The sequence below is a fragment of the Hemiscyllium ocellatum genome, chromosome 20, assembly GCF_020745735.1.
Source record: "Hemiscyllium ocellatum isolate sHemOce1 chromosome 20, sHemOce1.pat.X.cur, whole genome shotgun sequence".
In the NCBI taxonomy this organism is placed as follows: domain Eukaryota; kingdom Metazoa; phylum Chordata; class Chondrichthyes; order Orectolobiformes; family Hemiscylliidae; genus Hemiscyllium; species Hemiscyllium ocellatum.
The window spans coordinates 53,670,457-53,689,308 of NC_083420.1; the positions used below are offsets into that span (position 1 = coordinate 53,670,457).

The following is an 18,852-nucleotide window of genomic DNA, read 5'->3' on the forward strand; positions in this document are numbered from 1 at the left end:
AATCACTGACAGATCCTGGTACCCTTTCCTCATCTGGGGTCTTGCAAAGTCTGCAGACAGGAACGCAGCCTGAGGTTCAAACTAAAACTGAAATGATAAGCGGAAAGCTGGGATTTGAGAAAGAGACCCAGAGCCCAAGTTGGAGCTGGTTTCTCTCAGATAACCTCTGTTTGGCATTCATCTTTTTGTTGTTAAATATTCGGAGTAACTGGAGAAAGCAAATGTTTTCTTCGAAAATGAGTTTGACCTTTTCACTTTGGATGGAGTGGTAAGATTTTGAATATTGCAAGGAAATAGTATAACGATATCAGCAAGTTCTGAATATCTTCTTGAAAAATGTGACATTGTTAGAGGATTTCAATTTTTAATCGATTACTCATATGACGTTGTGGTTAGTTTGACTTGTAGGGAGGGTGGCTGCTGAGTTTGTGGGTCAGGTAGAGCAGTAGGCTGGATGGCTGGTTTGCAACACAGAATAATGCCACCAGTGTTCATTCAATTCCCGCGCTGGCTGAGGTCACCATAAAGGACTCTTCTTTTCAATCCCGTCCCTGGCCTCAGGCACGGTGACACTCAGGTTAAACGACTGCCAAGCATCTCTCTCTTTCTAATGGGAGAGTGGTCCCCTAAGGCTATAGCAGCATTAAAAAGGAACAAAGGACAACATCCAGGTGGAGGGGTGACTTATTCAAGTAGTGGGGTTTTCTTTTATAATTGTGGGAGTTGTCTCTCCATTCTAGTTTGATATCATTCATTCCCGGATCAGTGGTGCTGGAAGAGCACAGCAGTTCAGGCAGCATCCAACGAGCAGCGAAGTCAACGTTTCGGGCAAAAGCCCTTCATCAGGAATAAAGGCAGTGATCCTGAAGCATGGAGAGATAAGCTAGAGGAGGGTGCGGGTGGGGAGAAAGTAGCATGGAGTACAATAGGTGAGTGGGGGAGGGGATGAAGGTGATAGGTCAGGGAGGAGAGGGTGGAGTGGATAGGTGAACAAGGAGCTAGGCAGTTCGGACAAGTCCGGACAAGTCATGGGGACAGTGCTGAGCTGGAAGTTTGAAACTAGGATGAGGTGGGGGAAGGGGAAATGAGGAAGCTGATGAAGTCCACATTGATGCCCTGGGGTTGAAGTGTTCTGAGGTTAATCTCATTCATTTCCGCCATGTGTCTTAGAGTCATAGGCTCATATTGCATGGAAAGAGACAATTCAGTTCAACTTGTCCTTGCCAACCAGATATCCTAAACCGAATTACTCCCACCTGCCTGTGTTTGGTCTACATCCCTCTAAACCTTTCTTATCCATGTAGCTGTCCAAATATCTTTTAAATTTTATAATTATATCCCCCTCTGCTGCTTCATCCAGCAGCTCATTCCATACACACACTTTGTGTGAAAAAGATATCCCTTAGGTCCCTTTTAAATCTTTCTCCTCCTCACCTTAAACCTATGCCCTCTAGTTTAAGACTCCCCTACCCTTATCCATGCCCCTCATGATTTTATAAACCTCTATAAGATCACCCCTCAGCCTCCGACGCTCCAGGGAAAAAAGCCCCACCCTATCTCAGGAGTTTCATGGAGAATGGTGGGGCCTTAAGTAGTGTAGTGGAAGAGATAGATCTTGGAGTTCTGGTTCATAGTTCTCTGAAAGTAGAGTCACAGGTAGGCAGGATAGTGAAGAAGGCTTTTGGCACACTGGCCTTCGTCAGTCAGGGAAATTAGTATAGAAATTGGGAAGTTATGTTTCAGTTATACAGGGCATTGGTGAGACCACACTTAGAATATGGTGTTCAGTTTTGGTCACCTTGTTATAGGATGGATGTTGTTAAATTAGAAAGAATGCAGAAGACATTTACAAGGAGGTTGCCTGGACTGAATGGTCTGAGTTAAAGGGAGAAGTTGGACAAGCTAGAACTTTTCCTTTAGAGCATAGGAGACTGAGGCGTGGATCTTGTGGAGGTGTATAAAATCATGAGAGGCATGGACAGATGAAATGCACTCAGTCTTTTCCCCAGGGTTGGGGAATCAAGAACTAGGAGGCATCAGTTTAAGGTTAGAGGGGAAAGTATTAAAGGGAACCTGAGGGGCAACATTTTCACACAGTGTGTGGTACTCATATGGAATGAGCTGCCAGAGGAAGTGGTTGAGGTGAGTACATCAACAACATTTAAAAGTCATTTGGACAAATACATGAGTAGGAAATGTTTAGAAGGATATGGGCCATGTGCAGGGAAATGGAGTTAGCACGAATGGACATTTTGGACGGCATGGACCAGTTTGGGCCAAATGGCCTGTCTCTGTGCTGTGGCACTCTATGACTCTATCCATCCTCTCCCTATAACTCAGACCCTCTAGTCCCGGTAACATCCTTGTAAATGTTATCTGTACTCTTGCTAGTTTAACAACATCCTTCCTACATCAGGGCAACTGGAATTGTACACAGTATTTCAAAAGTGGCCTTCCCAGTATCGTGTACAGCTGCAACATGACCTTCCAACTAGTGTGCTGATGATAAATACAACAAATTCATTTTAATACAAAGGAGTGCTTTTGTTTCAGCGAAGCCCAGGCTATTAAAAGAGTTTTGTTCTAATGAGAGAAAATCTGACTTAAAATAAAGTCAAGAGTGGGTGAAGATAGCCTCGGGACTTCTATAACACCCTCTTAAAACTGGTGACCCTGAGGGAGAAACAGGAGTTACTGTTTGATAGAATTTAATGCAACAACACAAAACTACAATAAATCATTTGTCTGGATGGTTCAGTGTTAACAGCAGTTTAGTGAGTTTTATGACCAAAAAGCTCAAATCCCTGAACAATCCCATTTAAAGACTCAATCCTCATATCATTCCATAATGGATTGGGGATGCTGCCAGAAATGGTATTAAGTATAACCAGTTAAAACTGGTGCTGTAGCTTCAATTTGCAATCAAAGCTCTTAGTGATGTGGGTTTTTTTTTAAAGAAGACTTCAGGCATGCCTAAAGCCGATTTTGCTGTCGGGCTTTGATGAAGGGGCGGGGGAACTAAAATCTAGTAAACACAAAGTTAAAAAGCTAGGATTATTGAGAGGATGCACAGAGTCACGTGCTGTCCCCACAGCTCAGAACCACCAGGTTTCAGAGCGCTGTCTACACCAAAGTGGAGGATGAATTCGGCTCTGATTGCATTTACCGTTCTTAGTTTCGCTTCAGCAAAGGAGTCAAGGCTGGACGATGTGATTTCCGGCCTGGGGAAAGCAATTCTTTTCTTCGAGAATGAGTATGAGCACTTCACTTTGGACGGAGTGTTGGGATTTCGGATGTTACAAGGTAAACGGGAGATTAACTGCAGCCGGTGCTGGTCCTGAGGGAGTTGGGTGACTGGGTGGGAAGCCAATCAGCACATTGCCAGGGAGTGTGGGTGTGCTGCCTCTCCATCCTGAACTACCCAGTGAGTAAATGACACAGTCTCATCTCCATCTGTAACTGACAGGGAAATAACCCAATGGGCTGTGGAGTGTACAGTGACATTTATGTTGTTGTCTGTGTCTGTGTGGCTTGACCTGGCCAAAGTTATTAAGAGATCGCAGTTCTGACAGGACGTGCGAACATGTGGGAAGTTGGTGTGAAATAAAACAAGACAGATAATTTTGAACAGTGAATCCGGGCTGTAGGATTCAACACTCACTCTGTTGTGTTGTTAATCATAAAAAGCGTTGGAACTGCAGGCAAATTCTGCTTCTGCTCAGGGATCTTCTCGTATTCACTAATCGTGCACTCTCAATATCCATTTGTAATCGACTTAAGACATAACGCCGAGAGTGTATTGCTGGAAAAGCACAGCAGGTCAGGCATAAGCCTTAATCCTGATGAAGGGCTTTTGCCCGATTCTCCTGCCCCTCGGATGCTGCCTGACCTGCTGTGCTTTCCCAACACCACTCTAATCTAGACTGATTTCCAGCATCAGCAATCCTCACGTTCTCCACCAAGATATAATGCCGACTATTTTCAATAAAATATGAATAAAAGGAAACTAGCAAACATTGGGTGAACCACAATGTGTACTAAATTGATTTTGAAAATATAAGTGTGGATTATTTAATATTTCATGTCATAAATTGAAATAGTCAATTAGAACTGGAATATATAATACTTACTCCTTCCCTTCTTTGAGTCAAGGCTTCGTTTTAATCACAACATCATTTTCCTGAAATAAACAACTTACCAAAATTATTTACCGCACTCTGTGAATTCGCATACATGCACATTAATCCTGAGGGAGAGGCTATAATGCTCACCTGTACTAGAATCCCATGCATTAATTTGCTATTTCCTATTCTGGTGCTATTTATCCTAATATTTCATACGTTTTGGTCTTCCTGATATTCTCTCCCAGCTCCCATGCACATACAATCCCAACAGTGTGGAAAGAGGCCATTTGGTCCATCGATGCGCATCAACATTCTGAAGACCGTCCCACCCAATCCCTGTAATCCTGCATTTTCAATTTCTATCCCACTTAGCCTGCACAACCCTGGACACTATGGGCATTTTAGCATGGCCTATCCACCTGATGTGCATATATTTGGATTGTGGGAGGAAATCGGAGCACCCAGAAGAAATCCATACGGACATAGCGAGAATATGGAAACTCCACACAGACAGAGGGTGGAATCGAACCTGGGGCCTTGGTGCTTTGAGACAGCAGTGCTAACCACTGAGCCACCATGTCACCCTAAGTTCATTTAAAGCCACTCCGGCTTTACATGGAACTCAGTCTCTGCTCTGTTCAAGAGCAACACATGCTGAGGTCTCATGATTCCCGGAGCTGGTCCTCACGTCTACAGCACGCCCTCCTGCATCATCATTTCAGCTGCACATTCATCTGCCTTATCCTTTGACTACTATACTCTCATATGTGGGACACTGGGAGTGATCTGAAGATTGCTACATTTGAGGTCTTGCTTGCTAATTTTCTGTCCAGCTCCCTGATTTCTAACTGCAGAAATGCAATCCTCTCTCTGTTTCGTTTGTTGGCATGAATGTGTGTCACAAGTGGTGGCTGTTCACCCTCCCCCTCACGGTGCTGTGCAACCACTCAGTGCCATCCTTGATCCTGGCATTGGAAGATAACATATAATCCTGGATTACATCTACTGCTGAAGAAGGACCTGTCTGTTCTCTGTCACCTAATCAATCACCTAACCTGTTCAGATTCGAGATTATGTGAGCACGTCATTTAATGAAAAATGCAAACTGTGCATGGTGCACCTAACCATTTGACATTTGGTGCCCAGTGATAATGCTGGTAGTGGTGATGAACCATCTCCTTGAACCATTGCAGGACAGGAGGGAATGATCGGAACTAGTGGTAAAGTTGCCTCAAAGGCAAAAGGCAATGGGTATGCTAACAACAGAAAAAGATCGAGTGTGCTCTGGTCAAAGACAACCAGCTCATTATTCTAATCCCATTTTCCAGCAGTTACCCATAGCCTTGTATGCCTTGACATCCAAATGTATGTCTGAATACTTCTTCAACGTTATGAGGGTTTCTGCTTCTCCCATCCTTACTGGCAATGAGTTTCAGATTCCCACCATCTCTGGGTGAAAAATACTTTCCTCACATCTCCTCTAAGCCTCCTGCCCCTTATCTTAAATCAATGCCCCTGGATATTGGTCCCTCCATAAAGGGGAAAAGTTCCTTCCTATATACTCTATCTCTAACCCTCCTTCTTTCTATATAACTCTATCATGTCCCCTCTCAGTCTCTTCTGCTCTCAGGGAAACAACCCCAGTCTGTCCAATCTCCCTTCATAACTGAGACTCTCCAGCCCAGGCAACACCCTGGGAAATCTCCTCTGCATCCTCTATCGCTTTCCCTTCTACAGTGTGGAATGGTAGTAGAGAGGATTAATGAATGAAGAGTAGGTGTTAATATTCAGTGTTAATAGCAGAAGATAAACCAGCTCTACTGAGAGCAAAGCCACACAAAAAACAAGACACTGAATACAATTGGGGTAGGGTGGGGAGAAACAGAGGGAGAGAAAGAGACAGGAAAGGGGGCAGTGTTCCAGAAAAGCCAAAATAAGCTGGAAGAACAGCACCTCATTTATCACTGCTTAGGTATTTTGCAGCCTCAGGAATCAACAGTGTGTTTAACATCTTGAAATTATGAACACTGCTTTCCAATTTGATTAGAATTCCTTCCTGCACTTACACCCCCTCCACAACTAGTCATGGTTAGTTCACAGTGTATCTAACCTATTTTCTGCTATTAACAGCTACCATTAACAAATATTCATAACATAGAATCCCTCCAGTGTGGAAACAGGCCATTTGGCCCAACAAGTCCACACCAACCCTCCAAAGAGTCATCCACCCAGATCCATTCTTCTACCTTATTACTCTCCATTTACCCCTGAATAATGCACCTAACCTACACATCCTTGAACACTACGGCCAATTTAGCCTGGCCAATTCACCTAACTTACGCATCTTTGAACTGTGGGAGTAAACCCAGGCAGACAATGGGAGAATGTGCAAACCCACACAGTCACCCGAGGCTGGAATTGAACCCAGGTCCCTGGTGCTGTAAGGCAGCAGTGCTAACTACTGAGCCACCATGCCACCCATTCATCATCTCTATCTCCTCTCTACCATCAGCATTTCCGTTCCCTTTTGCTCCGAGGTACCTTTCCCATCTGCTCTACTTGCTCCTCCTCCCCACGTTTTGGACAACATAAATCCATCAGATTTCCAGCGTGCTTCACTTCTGACATAGACTCATTATTGGCCTCAGAACATTCACTCTCCTTTTTGTTCCGTCCATGCTGCCAGACCTGTAGTGTTTCAGCTTGGATTTCAGATCTCCAGCATCTGCAGAACTTTACCTTTAATGAATTAACCCGCTCGGTTTCAGACCTGAGGGGTATATAGATTGGAGAAGACATGGAACATGTTTTCTTTTCCACAACAACGAGAGAAGTTGAGTGGGAATGAACAATCATCAACTTTCGGCCCAGCGACAAAAATTAAAATGTGCCCCAAACTGTCAAAGTTGATTGAAGTTTACTACAATGAACAGGAGAAAGTGAAGTCTGCAGATGCTGGAGATCAGAGCTGAAAATGTGTTGCTGGAAAAGCGCAGCAGGTCAGGCAGCATCCAAGGAGCAGGAGATTCGATGTTTCAGGCATAAGCCCTTAAGAAGATTTCCTGAAGAAGGGCTTATGCCCGAAACGTTGAATCTCCTGTTCCTTGGATGCTGCCTGACCTGCTGCGCTTTTCCAGCATCACATTTTCAGCTACTACAATAAACAAACAACAACAGCATTAAAAGTGATATGCTACAGATTCTGGAGGTCAGAAATAAAACACAAAAGTACTGGAGAACTTCAGAAGACCTGGTAGCATCTATCGAGAGAGAAACAGCATTAACATTTTAAGACTGTGTGGAGTTTGCATATTCTCCCTGTGTCTGGATTGGTTTCCTCCGGATGCTCCGGCTTCCTCCCATAGTCCAAAGACTAAAAAAGGGCGGCACGATGGCACAGTGGTTAGCACTGCTGCCTCACAGCGCCTGAGACCCGGTTCAATTCCCACCTCAGGCAACTGTCTGTGTGGAGTTTGCACATTTTCCCCGTGTCTGCGTGGGTTTCCTCCGGGTGCTATGGTTTCCTCCCACAGTCCAAAAATGTGCAGGTTAGATGAACTGGCCGTGCTAAATCGCCCGTAGTGTTAGATGAAGGGGTAAAGGTATGGGAATGGGTCTGGGTGGGTTGCTCTTCGGAGGTTGGTGTGGACTTATTGGGCCGAAGGGCCTGTTTCCACACTGTAAGTAATCTAATCTAAGTGGGCGGCACGGTGGCACAGTGGTTAGCACTGCTGCCTCACAGCGCCAGAGACCCGGGTTCAATTCCAGCCTCAGGCGACTGACTGTGTGGAGTTTGCAAGTTCTCCCCATGTCTGCGTGGGTTTCCTCCGGGTGCTCCGGTTTCTTCCCACAGTCCAAAGATGTGCGGGTCAGGTGAATTGGCCATGCTAAATTGCCCGTAGTGTTAGGTAAAGGGGTAAATGTAGGGGTATGGGTGGTTTGCGCTTCGGCGGGTCGGTGTGGACTTGTTGGGCCGAAGGGCCTGTTTCCACACTAAGTAATCTAATCTAAAACATGCAGGTTAGGTGGATTGACTATGCTAAATTGCCCACAGTGTTCAGGTATGTGTAAGGGAAATGTAGAATAATAGTGTAGGGGAATGGGTCTGGGTGGGTTACTCTTCAGAGGGACTGTGTGGACTTGTTGGGCCATAGGGCCTGTTTCCACGTTGTAGGGATTCTATGATTCTAAGTCCATTAGCTCTCTCCTGGAACCGTCAATGGTATAAGTTGTTGTTTGAAGTTGCGGACCTTGTTGATGGTTTTGGCCATCAGACTTTATCACCTGAGAGTGGTGCTGAAGTTGAATATGTGTTTTACTCCCACAGCTGAGCTTGAAGACGCACTAAAGCGATGGTCACTGTCGGGACATGAAGCTGCCTCACAGTTCAAAAAGGTTGGCGATCTAGTAAGAAGACTGGACTTCATAGCAGCCAAAGCTATTGAAACAGTTAAAGTGACCGACCCTGCGTATTTTAATGGTAATTACCTTATATGTGCTCTAGCTTGACAATCATTTTCATGGCATTTCCAAACTTAATTCCCGTGAAAAGAAATCAAGAGCAAAATGAAAGCACTGTCATGTCACAAGGATGTTGCAAGTAATTTGCAGATAGGTTTTATGTGACTCAGAGTATCAATGAGAGACTAATAGAAGCTAATGCCTCCAGTTTGTACACTCAGCAGCTTATGTAGTCTCACTGGAGAGAATGATGGGATGAGGTTTCCTAGGCCAAGCTGTCACAGGGTGGGCCTATGGAAATCTGAGTGGCCCCTGTGTGGAATTGTCAACCTTTGACCCAGTTCTCTCTGACCTAACCATGCTTCGCCCGATGTCGCTGATTCCATTCAGTCACTGATTGGGTTCCTAGCAGAGTTGTAGCTATGCAAAGGTTTCCATGAAAATTGCATCACCTTGTTCAGCCGTTTTAAAAATAGTTCAGTCATGGGATAAGGACATTGCCCATTTACTGCCCATCCCTAATTACCCCTTGAGAGGGTGGTGAGCTGCCTTCTTGAACCACTGCAGTCCATGGATGTGTACTTACTCACAGTTTTTCAGGTAGGAATCTGTGAGATTTTGACTCAATGACACAAATATAGTTCCACAGCTCAAAATAATGTTCTTTTTTTCTGAGCGTTCCTCTTGCGGCTTCTTACTTGTTGGAATATATCTATTCTGTGTGTTCTACAGATATTTTCCTAATCAGTCTGTTCAGTATTGTTGTTTCACATCCCTGGAGTAGGTGCAACTTGGACCTCCTATGTCAGAGGTAGGGACACTAACACTACATCACAAATGTGCAAATAATGCATTTATCATTTGAGTACCCTTTTGAGATTTTCTTACTTGTTTGAATGTATTTATTTGAGAGCTACTTCCTTGCTCAACCTGTACAGAGTTATTCTGCAGCAGGTTGGATGTACACCTAGGCCTCATGTCTCAGAGCTAGGGACACTACCGCTGCACCACAAGAACCCATGTTCCTGCTCCCATTTCTTATGAACTTATTTGGTTTAGCTATGATCATATTATCTGGTGGCGCTGGTCCAAAGGCTTAAATGTTTGACTTCTGTTCCTTTTCATGGTGTTATATTAACATGGTCCTGCTTTAATCTCGAGCTATGCTGTCTCTTTTCACAGCTTTTCAACCAACACTGCACATTGACTTTTGGACTCTTGATCCTCAGTGGATTAAAACAGATGCCAAACTAGTTTATCCTGAAGTAAGGGTTACAGAGTGTTTTGGAGAGAATATCAGTGACCGCTGCATGACTCAGCTCCTGGGTACTTGGTATGTCATGTCTTTGAATTCTACAAATGCTCGATGTTTAAAATAGCAAATGAACATAAAACATTAAAATACCTTTATACAATTAAAACTATGTTAAGCTGTTACCCTTCTACAAAAGGTAAATATTTTTAATGAATGTGTTTTAGTTTACTATAGGCTACAATATGCGGAACTTAGTTCCATGGTGAATTTGGTCAATAGGGTAGGGTTTATAATTTTTAAAACTTCTTTTATGTTACTGATAAAGCCAACATTTGTTGACCAAGCCAAATTGCCCTTGAACTGATTGGGTCATTTCAAAGCGAGTTAAGAGCCAACTGTGTGTCTGGAGTCACATGTAGGTCAGACCAGGTAGGGATGAAAATGCTTGAATCGATTATCAAGGAAGAAATGGCGAGACGTCTAGATGGAAATTGTCCCATTGTGCAGACACAGCATGGGTTCATGAGAAGCAGTTCACTAATGAACTGGAATTCTTTGAGGACATTACAAGCGCAGTGGACAATGGGCAAGCGATGGATGTGGTATATCTGGATTTTGAGAAGACATCTGATAAGGTGTTGCACAAAAGGCTGCTGCATTAGATATGGGGTGAACGACATTATGGGCGTGGACAGAAGATTGGTTAACTCACAGAAAGCAAAGAGTGGGGATAAATGGGTGTTTTTCTGGTTGGGAATCAGGGGCTAAGGGCATGCCTCAGGGATCAGTGTGGCGACTGCAATTGCTTATCATTTACATAGATAACTTGAAGTTGGGGATGAAGTGTAGCATATCAGAGTTCTGCTCTCCTTCCTTAAGAAAAGTGGGTGCAGAGGAGGTTCACCAGATTGATAGCGGAGTTGAGAGGGCGAACTTATGAGGAGAGATTGAATGGACTGGGGCTATACTCGGAATTTAGAAGAATGAGGGGATACCTTTTAGAAATATGTAAAGTTATGAAGGAAATAGATAAGATAGAGGCATGGAGGTTGTTTCCACTGGTGGGTAAAACTAGAACTAAGGGGCATAGCCTCAAAATAAGGGGGAGCAGATTTAGGACTGAGTTGAGGAGGAACTGCTTCTCCCAAAGGGTTGTGAATCGGTGGAATTCTCCGACCAGCGAAGCAGTTGAGGCCACCTTATTGAATATTTTTTAAGGCAAAGAACAGTAAAGGAATTGAGGGTTAGGGTGAGTGAGTGGGGTAAGTGGAGCTGAGTGCATGGAAAGATCAGTCATGATCTTCTTGAGTAGCAGAGCAGGCTCAATGGGCCAGATGGCCTACTCCTGTTCCTGTTTCTTACATTTGTATTTCCTTCTCTAAAGTACCTAAGTGAACCTGATGGATTTTTAATACAACTGACGATAGTTGCCATGGTCACCATCTCTGTTTCAGATTTATTCATTAGAGCTCAGTTCCGCCAGCTGCCATGGCAGGAATTGAACCCATCACTCTGCTCTCTGGATCACAAATGCAGTAACAACATTAAATGCCGAGGGGTCCCCAGTTAAAAAAACATGCAATTTAATCACTGCAGCCTAATGTTATAAACGTGATAAGCAAAGCATTGTTTTCAATGCATGGTTTGTAACTGGACATTTACAGGCACTTTGTATTTTCTTCTTCCTTACCCTCCACTATCGGGCAAACCTTTGAATATTATTATTTATCTTGCTTGTTGAAGAAATATACAGCACAATTCCTTAACTTAGCCTTTTCTGTTCCTAATGTTCTTATTTTGTGTGATAGCTTTTCTGGGTTGAGATTGACTGACTGAGAATTGGAGAAAAGCAGAACCAATCTTTTGTATTTTCACCTTCTGCCATGGTACACTTGCGCAATACAGCACCCACTAAAACTTGAGAACAACATAGGATTTGGACAAGATCTACACAAGTTTCAGAGGATTCTTTTCAGAATGGGGTTGAACCAAATCTTTCCCTGTCACAGAATGTAGCAATGGCCACCCTTCGCCTGTTTCTGTGTGCTCAGGTTAGGAGCAATAACTGTTTGTGAATCACTCTTGTCATCTTTTGTACACTTTATTGGGGGATGGCTTAGAGTTTAGTCCATCACCACACTTTAAGTAGACTTACATTTTGGGAAGTAGGTAGAATTGACTCCCTTTCCATTTTCTGATTTCTATAATGTACAAATGTTCAGCACAAATGTTGTAGAAATATATTTCTTTTCATGTGATAATAACACCTTCAGTTTATTAACTCCCATTACATGGAAAATATATTTCACAGAGGACATTGAGTTAAAGGAGAGCCATTAGGAGGGTCTTGAAAACAGGGAAGGATAGAATTAATGGTTTGGAAGGGGCTTCTGGAACCCAGGTAATCGGTTGCTGAAGCCCCAACTCTTGCAAGGCTGAAGGAGGTAACAGAGATAAGAAGGGGTAAAAGGATCAAGAGGATAAATTTGAGTTTGGTATGACCAGGAATTAGTGTATTTTGATAAACATGGAGTGGATGGATGAACAGACTTTATTAATGAATCAAAGTTGATTCAGAATGGTAATGGGGATTGAACAGGGGTCAATGATGAAAGTATGAGTAATTACCCCAGAGTTAATAAAGTCAATATTTAATGTTTCATTAGCTGATGCGATGAGGCGGGGTCTAAGGAATGGGATGTTGCAGAGGTGGAGATTGGTGATCAGTGTAATGCTGAGAATATGAAGCCAGTAGCTCAGTTCCGGGTTAAATCAGATGCTAAGATTGCCAAGCAACTTGTTCACTCTGAAACACTAGACATCAGAAGTCACCTGGAGGCCATTTATAGAATCATAGAGATGTACAGCACAGAAACAGACCCTTTGGTCCAACTCGTCCATGTCGACCAACTATCCCAGATTAATCTGGTCCCATTTAGAGGCCCACATCCCTCTAAACTCTTCCTATTCATTTACCCATCCAGATGCCTTTTAAATGTTGTAATTGTACTAGCCCCTACCACTTCATCTGGCAGCTCATTCCATACACGCACCACCCACTGCATGAAAAAGTTGCTCCTTAGATCCTTTTTATATCTTTCCCCTCTCACCTTATAAACCTATGCCCTCCAGTTTTGGACTACCTCACCCAGGGAAAATATCTTGTCTATTTACCCTATCCATGCCCCTCATGATTTTATAAACCTCTGTGAGGTCACCCTCTCAGCCTCCAACACTCCAGGGAAAACAGCCCCACCCTATTCAGCCTCTCCCTGTAGCTCAAACGCTCCAACCTTGGGAACATCCTTTTAAATCTGCTCTGAACCCTTTCAAGTTTCAAAATATCCTTCTGAAAGGAGGGAGACCAGAACTGCACACAATATTCCAAAAGTGGCCGAACCAATGTCCTGTACTGCTGCAACATGATCTCCCAATTCCTATACTCACGCTCTGACCAATAAAGGAAAGCATACCAAATGCCTTCATCACTATCTTATCTACCAGTCCATTATATTTCATCAAACCATGAAGGGATTGGATATGAGTGGAAGAGAGAAGCTCAGCTTGCATTTCTGTGGCAGCCTGCATGATCTTCCAATGAGGTGTCACCAGCAACTAACTTGTGCACAGCAAGTTTCCCTGAATGGCAATGCAATAATGGCCAGTTAACTGGCGAGCAAACCTGCGTTGAAATAGCGCTCTGAGATGTTTGACTACCAGCTAAGAAGATATTCAATGTCTCAGTTAAAAGGTGGTACCCCTAATAGTTCAGTGCTCCCTCAGCGCTGCACCTAATTACCAGATTCAATTTGTCTTCAGAATGGGATCCAAACCCACCAATCGTTGACTCTGTGATGCTAGTGCTATCACTGAGCTAAAGATGACAATGGTGAAGACGAAGGAAAATACTATCCAATTTCCATGGTTTGACTAAAGATGTTGTGTCAACAGATATCAGTGAGCAAAACACGTTGAACACACAGTAGTAGCAGGGTTGTGGACAGCAAAGATCGTGTGTCATTCGTGTACATAACCTGCTATCCAGGTGAATGATATCACTAATGGAAAATTTGTAAATATAAGCTGGACACAGGGCAAAAAGCAGATTTCAGCACTGCTTTAAGGCTGGAAACATTCCAGCATAGAATCCCTAGAGTGTGGAAGCAGGCCACTCAGCCCATCAGATAATTACTGATTTGTTAAAGAGCACCCTGCCTTCTGCCCTATCCCCATAATTCTGCATTTCCCACGGCTAATCCACCTAACCTGTACATCCCTGGACCCTATGGGTAATTTATCATGGCCAATCCACTCAACCTGCACATCTTTGGACCATGGGAAAAAACCAGAGGACCTGGAGATACAGGGAGAATGTGCAAACTCCACACAGATGGTCGTGCGAGGGTGGAATCAAACCCAGGTCCCCCACTGAGTGATGGTTGTTGGGAAGCAGAACATGGATTTGGAAGATTAGTTACTTGCCTTTAAGAGAGTTTGTGCTGTGTGTATACAGCATGGTGACTCTGCTGCCCGTTAGTCCACTAATGGGTTTGAAAACTGCACACACAGAAATCAGTTGGTTTGCGGTAATATTCCCTTTCTAACTTATACCGTGGTTTACTTTGTTTTAAAATGAACCCAAGAGGTTAATCAATCCCTGACAAGTGATTTATTATGAGACCATTATATGAGATATTTAAGGGTCTTGGAGAGCACAGGAAGAATATTTTTAAGGAGGGAATAACTAATGATAGTGATGTAAGGGATGTAGGTGATACCTTAGGGGACTGAATCATTTACAAAGTTGCTGAGCAAGCAAGTCGAAAGGAGAAGTTATTTGGTCAGTGGGAATAGGACACGAGGCTATAATTATCAAAATAATGCACTGGCTCCTAACAGCTGCACCCTAAATAGGTGGAAATAATTAAAAAACAACAACTTTGTAACATTTTATGCAGAAGGTTTATTCACCTCACGCATTTTCCAAACATCCCATTAAGTTCCTGAACTTTCAGCTTTTTCACCAAACAAAAATTTCCTGGATACAAATTCTCCAGAAAGGTTTGGACAGTTCAGTTGAGAGAAAGTGAGGACTGCAGATTCTGGAGCTCGGAGTCAAAACGTGTGGAGCTGAAAAAGCAGCCGGTCACACAGCATCCGAGGAACAGGAGAGTCAACATTTCAAGCATTCCTGATGAAGAGCTTATGCTCGAAACATCAACTCTGCTGCTCCTCGGATGCTGCCTGACCGGCTGTGCTTTTCCAGCACCACATGTTTTGACTACAATTCAGTTGAGCCACTGCTTGGGCACTTCATCTCAGGATTGAAGGTCTAGCTGGGGCCAGTGATCTTGCCATGTTGCTTCGAAATCTGAGACCCAACAAAACACTGTGGTTAAACATCGACTCATCAAACTTAGCAAAACATTCAAAATATGCCATTTTTTAACACAGATCTCATACCTGGCTCTAATTCTTAGCACACCTGCCTGTGTGCACTGCTTTTAATCATCTTTTGAAAAGATATATTTTCCCTCAGCCACAATGACGTTTAATGTGTGCACCCCATATTTTCACTTGTACATTGTCTTATGATTTTACACTTATCGTTCCCATCCATTGATGCTTGACTGTTTTTGGATTATTGCATACTGATGAACAAAGCTGTGAGAAATGCAGAATTATTGCAAACTTAGACCCTTCACGGGATCCCAGAACTGTTACAGTGAAGGAAGAGGCCATTCAGCCCATTAGGACTGCACTGATTCTATTCGCTAGTGCCAATCTCATGCCTTTTGCCCACATCCATTGTCCCTCTTGAAGTCTCAATTGAACCTGCCCTCACCACATGTCCAGGCAGTGCATTCCACACCCTAACTACCCACTGTGTGAAAAAAAGAGTTTACATTAGCCTTGATTCATTTGCACTAGCCTTTAAAATCTGTGTCGGCATGTTATTATTCTGCATTCCCATTCCATTTTTACTTAATCCCATTGTCCACTTAGGCATTTATCTACACTTCCAATCACCTAGAACAATGATTACACTCTTTAACAATTATGCTGACTTCATCAATTAATTTTCGAAGCAAGTGTAATGAATTAAAATGTTTATTGTGATTGTTGAAATGTTTTTATAAGGCAGGTTTTAATTTAATTGATCCATTAGTTAATGGGAACAGCTTTGTCTACCTCAACAAAACCTTATGTAAAGATGTATCACTCCTTCCCATAATTTCATTTGTTCCAAGCAGCTTCTCTAACCGAACCTTGTGGGCAACATGTCCATTCCTGGAACAATTAAGATTAAGATTGACAAGTCGCCAGGCCTAGACCAGATATGTCCTCGGCTGCTTTGGGAAATGAGAAATGCAATTGCTTCGCCATTTGTGAAGATCTTTGCATCCTCGCTCTCCACTGGATTCGTACATCAGGACTGGAGAGAGGCAAATGTAATTCCACTCTTCAAGAAAGGGAATAGGGAAATCCCTGGCAATTACAGACCAGTCAGTCTCACGTCTATCGTCTGCAAGGTGTTAGAAAGGATTTTGAGGGATAGGATTTATGACCATCTGGAAAAGCATGGCTTGATTAAATGCAGTCAACACGGCTTTGTGAGGGGCAGGCCATGCCTCACAAACCTTATTGAGTTCTTTGAGGGTGTGACTAGAAAAATTGATGAGGGTCGAGCTGTGGATGTGGTGTATATGGACTTCAGCAAGGCATTTGATAAGGTTCCCCATGGTAGGCTCGTTCAGAAGGTCAGGAGGAATGGGATACAGGGGAACTTAACTGTCTGGATACAGAATTGGCTGGCCAACAGAAGACAGCGAGTGGTAGTAGAAGGAAAATATTCTGCCTGCAAGTCATTGGTGAGTGGTGTTCCACAGGTCTCTGTCCTTGGGCCTCTGCTGCTTGTAATTTTTATTAATGACTTGGATGAGGGGATTGAAGGATGGGCCAGCATGTTTGCAGACGACACAAAGGTTGGAGGTGTCGTTGACAGTATAGAGGGCTGTTATAGACTGCAGCGAGACATTGACAGGATGCAGAGATGGGCTGAGAGGTGGCAGATGGAGTTCAACCTGGATAAATGCGAGGTGATGCATTTTGGAAGGTCGAATTTGAAAGCTGAGTACAGGATTAAGGATAGGATTCTTGGCAGTGTGGAGGAACAGAGGGATCTTGGTGTGCAGGTACATAGATCCCTTAAAATGGCCACCCAAGTAGACAGGGTTGTTAAGAAAGCATATGGTGTTTTGGCTTTCATTAACAGGAGGATTGAATTTAAGAATCGTGAGATCCTGTTGGAGGGCTTATCTTATGAAGAGAGGTTGACTCAGCTCGGACTTTTTTCATTGGAGAAAAGGAGGAGGAGAGGGACCTAATTGAGGTATACAAGATAATGAGAGGCATAGATAGAGTCAATAGCCAGAGACTATTTCCCAGGGCAGAAATGGCTAACACGTGGGGTCATAGTTTTAAGCTGGTTGGAGGAAAGTATAGAGGGGATGTCAGAGGTGGGTTCTTTACACAGAGAGTTGTGAGAGCATGGAATATGTTGCCAGCAGCAGTTGTGGAAGCAAGGTCATTGGGGACATTTAAGAGACTCCTGGACATGCATATGGTCACAGAAATTTGAGGGTGCATACATGAGGATCAGTGGTCGGCACAACATCGTGGGCTGAAGGGCCTGTTCTGTGCTGTACTGTTCTATGTTCTATGTTCTAATTCTGGTAAATCTCCCCTCCATGCGGTAAAGGGCCCTCGTTTCCTTCCTAAAGCGTAGTGACCAGAACTGGCAACAATTCTCTGGTTATAGAATCCCTACAATGTGGAAGCAGGCCATTCAGTCCGCACCAACGCGCCGAAGAACGTGCTACCCAGACCCACCCCTCTCCCCTATCCCTGCATTTCCCCATGGCTAATCCACCCAGTCTATACCTCCCTGGACACTATGGGCAATTTAGGCTGGGCAGTTCACCTAACCTGCACATCTTTGGACTGTGGGAGGAAACCCAGGTAGACGTGAGGAGGATTTGCAAACTTCAAGCAGTTGCCCACGTTGGAATTGAACTTGGGCCCTTGGTGCTGTGAGGTAGCAGTGCTAACCACTGAGCCACCATGCTATCCAGTTGTGGCCGAAAAGAGCTTTGTAAAGGTTCAGTATAGCTTCCTAGCTTTTATACTCTGTTTCTCTATTTTTAAAACCCAACGTCCCTCATGTTTTACTAACTGCTCTCTCTGGATGTCCTGTCATCTTAAAAGATTGATGCGCGTGACCTCTGGTCCCTCTGCTCCTGACCCCTCTTTAGAATGGTGTCGTTCAGACAATTTTACCACCGTATTACTTCTATCAAAGTCCGTGGCTTCCGACCTCTCTAACTGAATCTGCCTCTGCTGAAGGGCGTAAAACATTGACTCTTGCTTTCTCTTCACAGATGCTGTCAGACCTGCTGAGTTTCTCCATCGCTTTCTGTTTTTGTATATGCCACTTTCCTGTCCATTCTGTGAGTCCTTTAGCTATTGATTGGGATCAGCCTCATTTTTTTTACCATATCTACAACCACTTTGTGTGTGCTTTATTATCAATCCAGACTGACTTTTTTAAGAAGACTAAACATTCCAACTATGTCCTTAGCTGTTCTTGCTTTGTGTGCAGAAATTCTTAACCCTTTGTTCCAACTTATCTGTGCCGACCAGATATCCTTAATTAATCGATCCCATTTACTAACATTAGATTAGATTAGATTCCACACACCGCCCCTCCGAAGAGTAACCACTGCTGCCTCACAGCGCCAGGGTTCGATTGCTGCCTCAGGCGACTGTCTGTGTGGAGTTTGCACATTCTCCCCGTGTCTGTGTGTGTTTCCTCCAGGTGCTCCGGTTTCCTCCCACAGTCCAAAGGTGTGCAGGCTAGGTGAATTGCCCACGTTAAATTGCCCAGATAGTTAGGTGCATTAACTATTTGGCCCATATCTCTCTAAACTCTTCCTATTCATATACCCATCC

The 18,852-nt window shown here is 43.7% G+C and overlaps 1 protein-coding gene across 1 annotated transcript in view; it reads left to right on the top strand.

The window, feature by feature from the left end:
• Window positions 1-3,042: 3,042 nt before the first annotated feature.
• The window catches only part of c20h16orf89 (chromosome 20 C16orf89 homolog), a 35,408-nt gene continuing 19,598 nt past the window's right edge, over window positions 3,043-18,852 (top strand). The window contains exons 1-3 of the mRNA XM_060840364.1: window positions 3,043-3,303; window positions 8,452-8,604; window positions 9,768-9,918. Of these exons, the coding sequence (XP_060696347.1) occupies window positions 3,066-3,303; window positions 8,452-8,604; window positions 9,768-9,918 (542 nt within the window). The 5' untranslated portion in view covers window positions 3,043-3,065. The remainder of the gene's footprint in view (window positions 3,304-8,451; window positions 8,605-9,767; window positions 9,919-18,852) is intronic.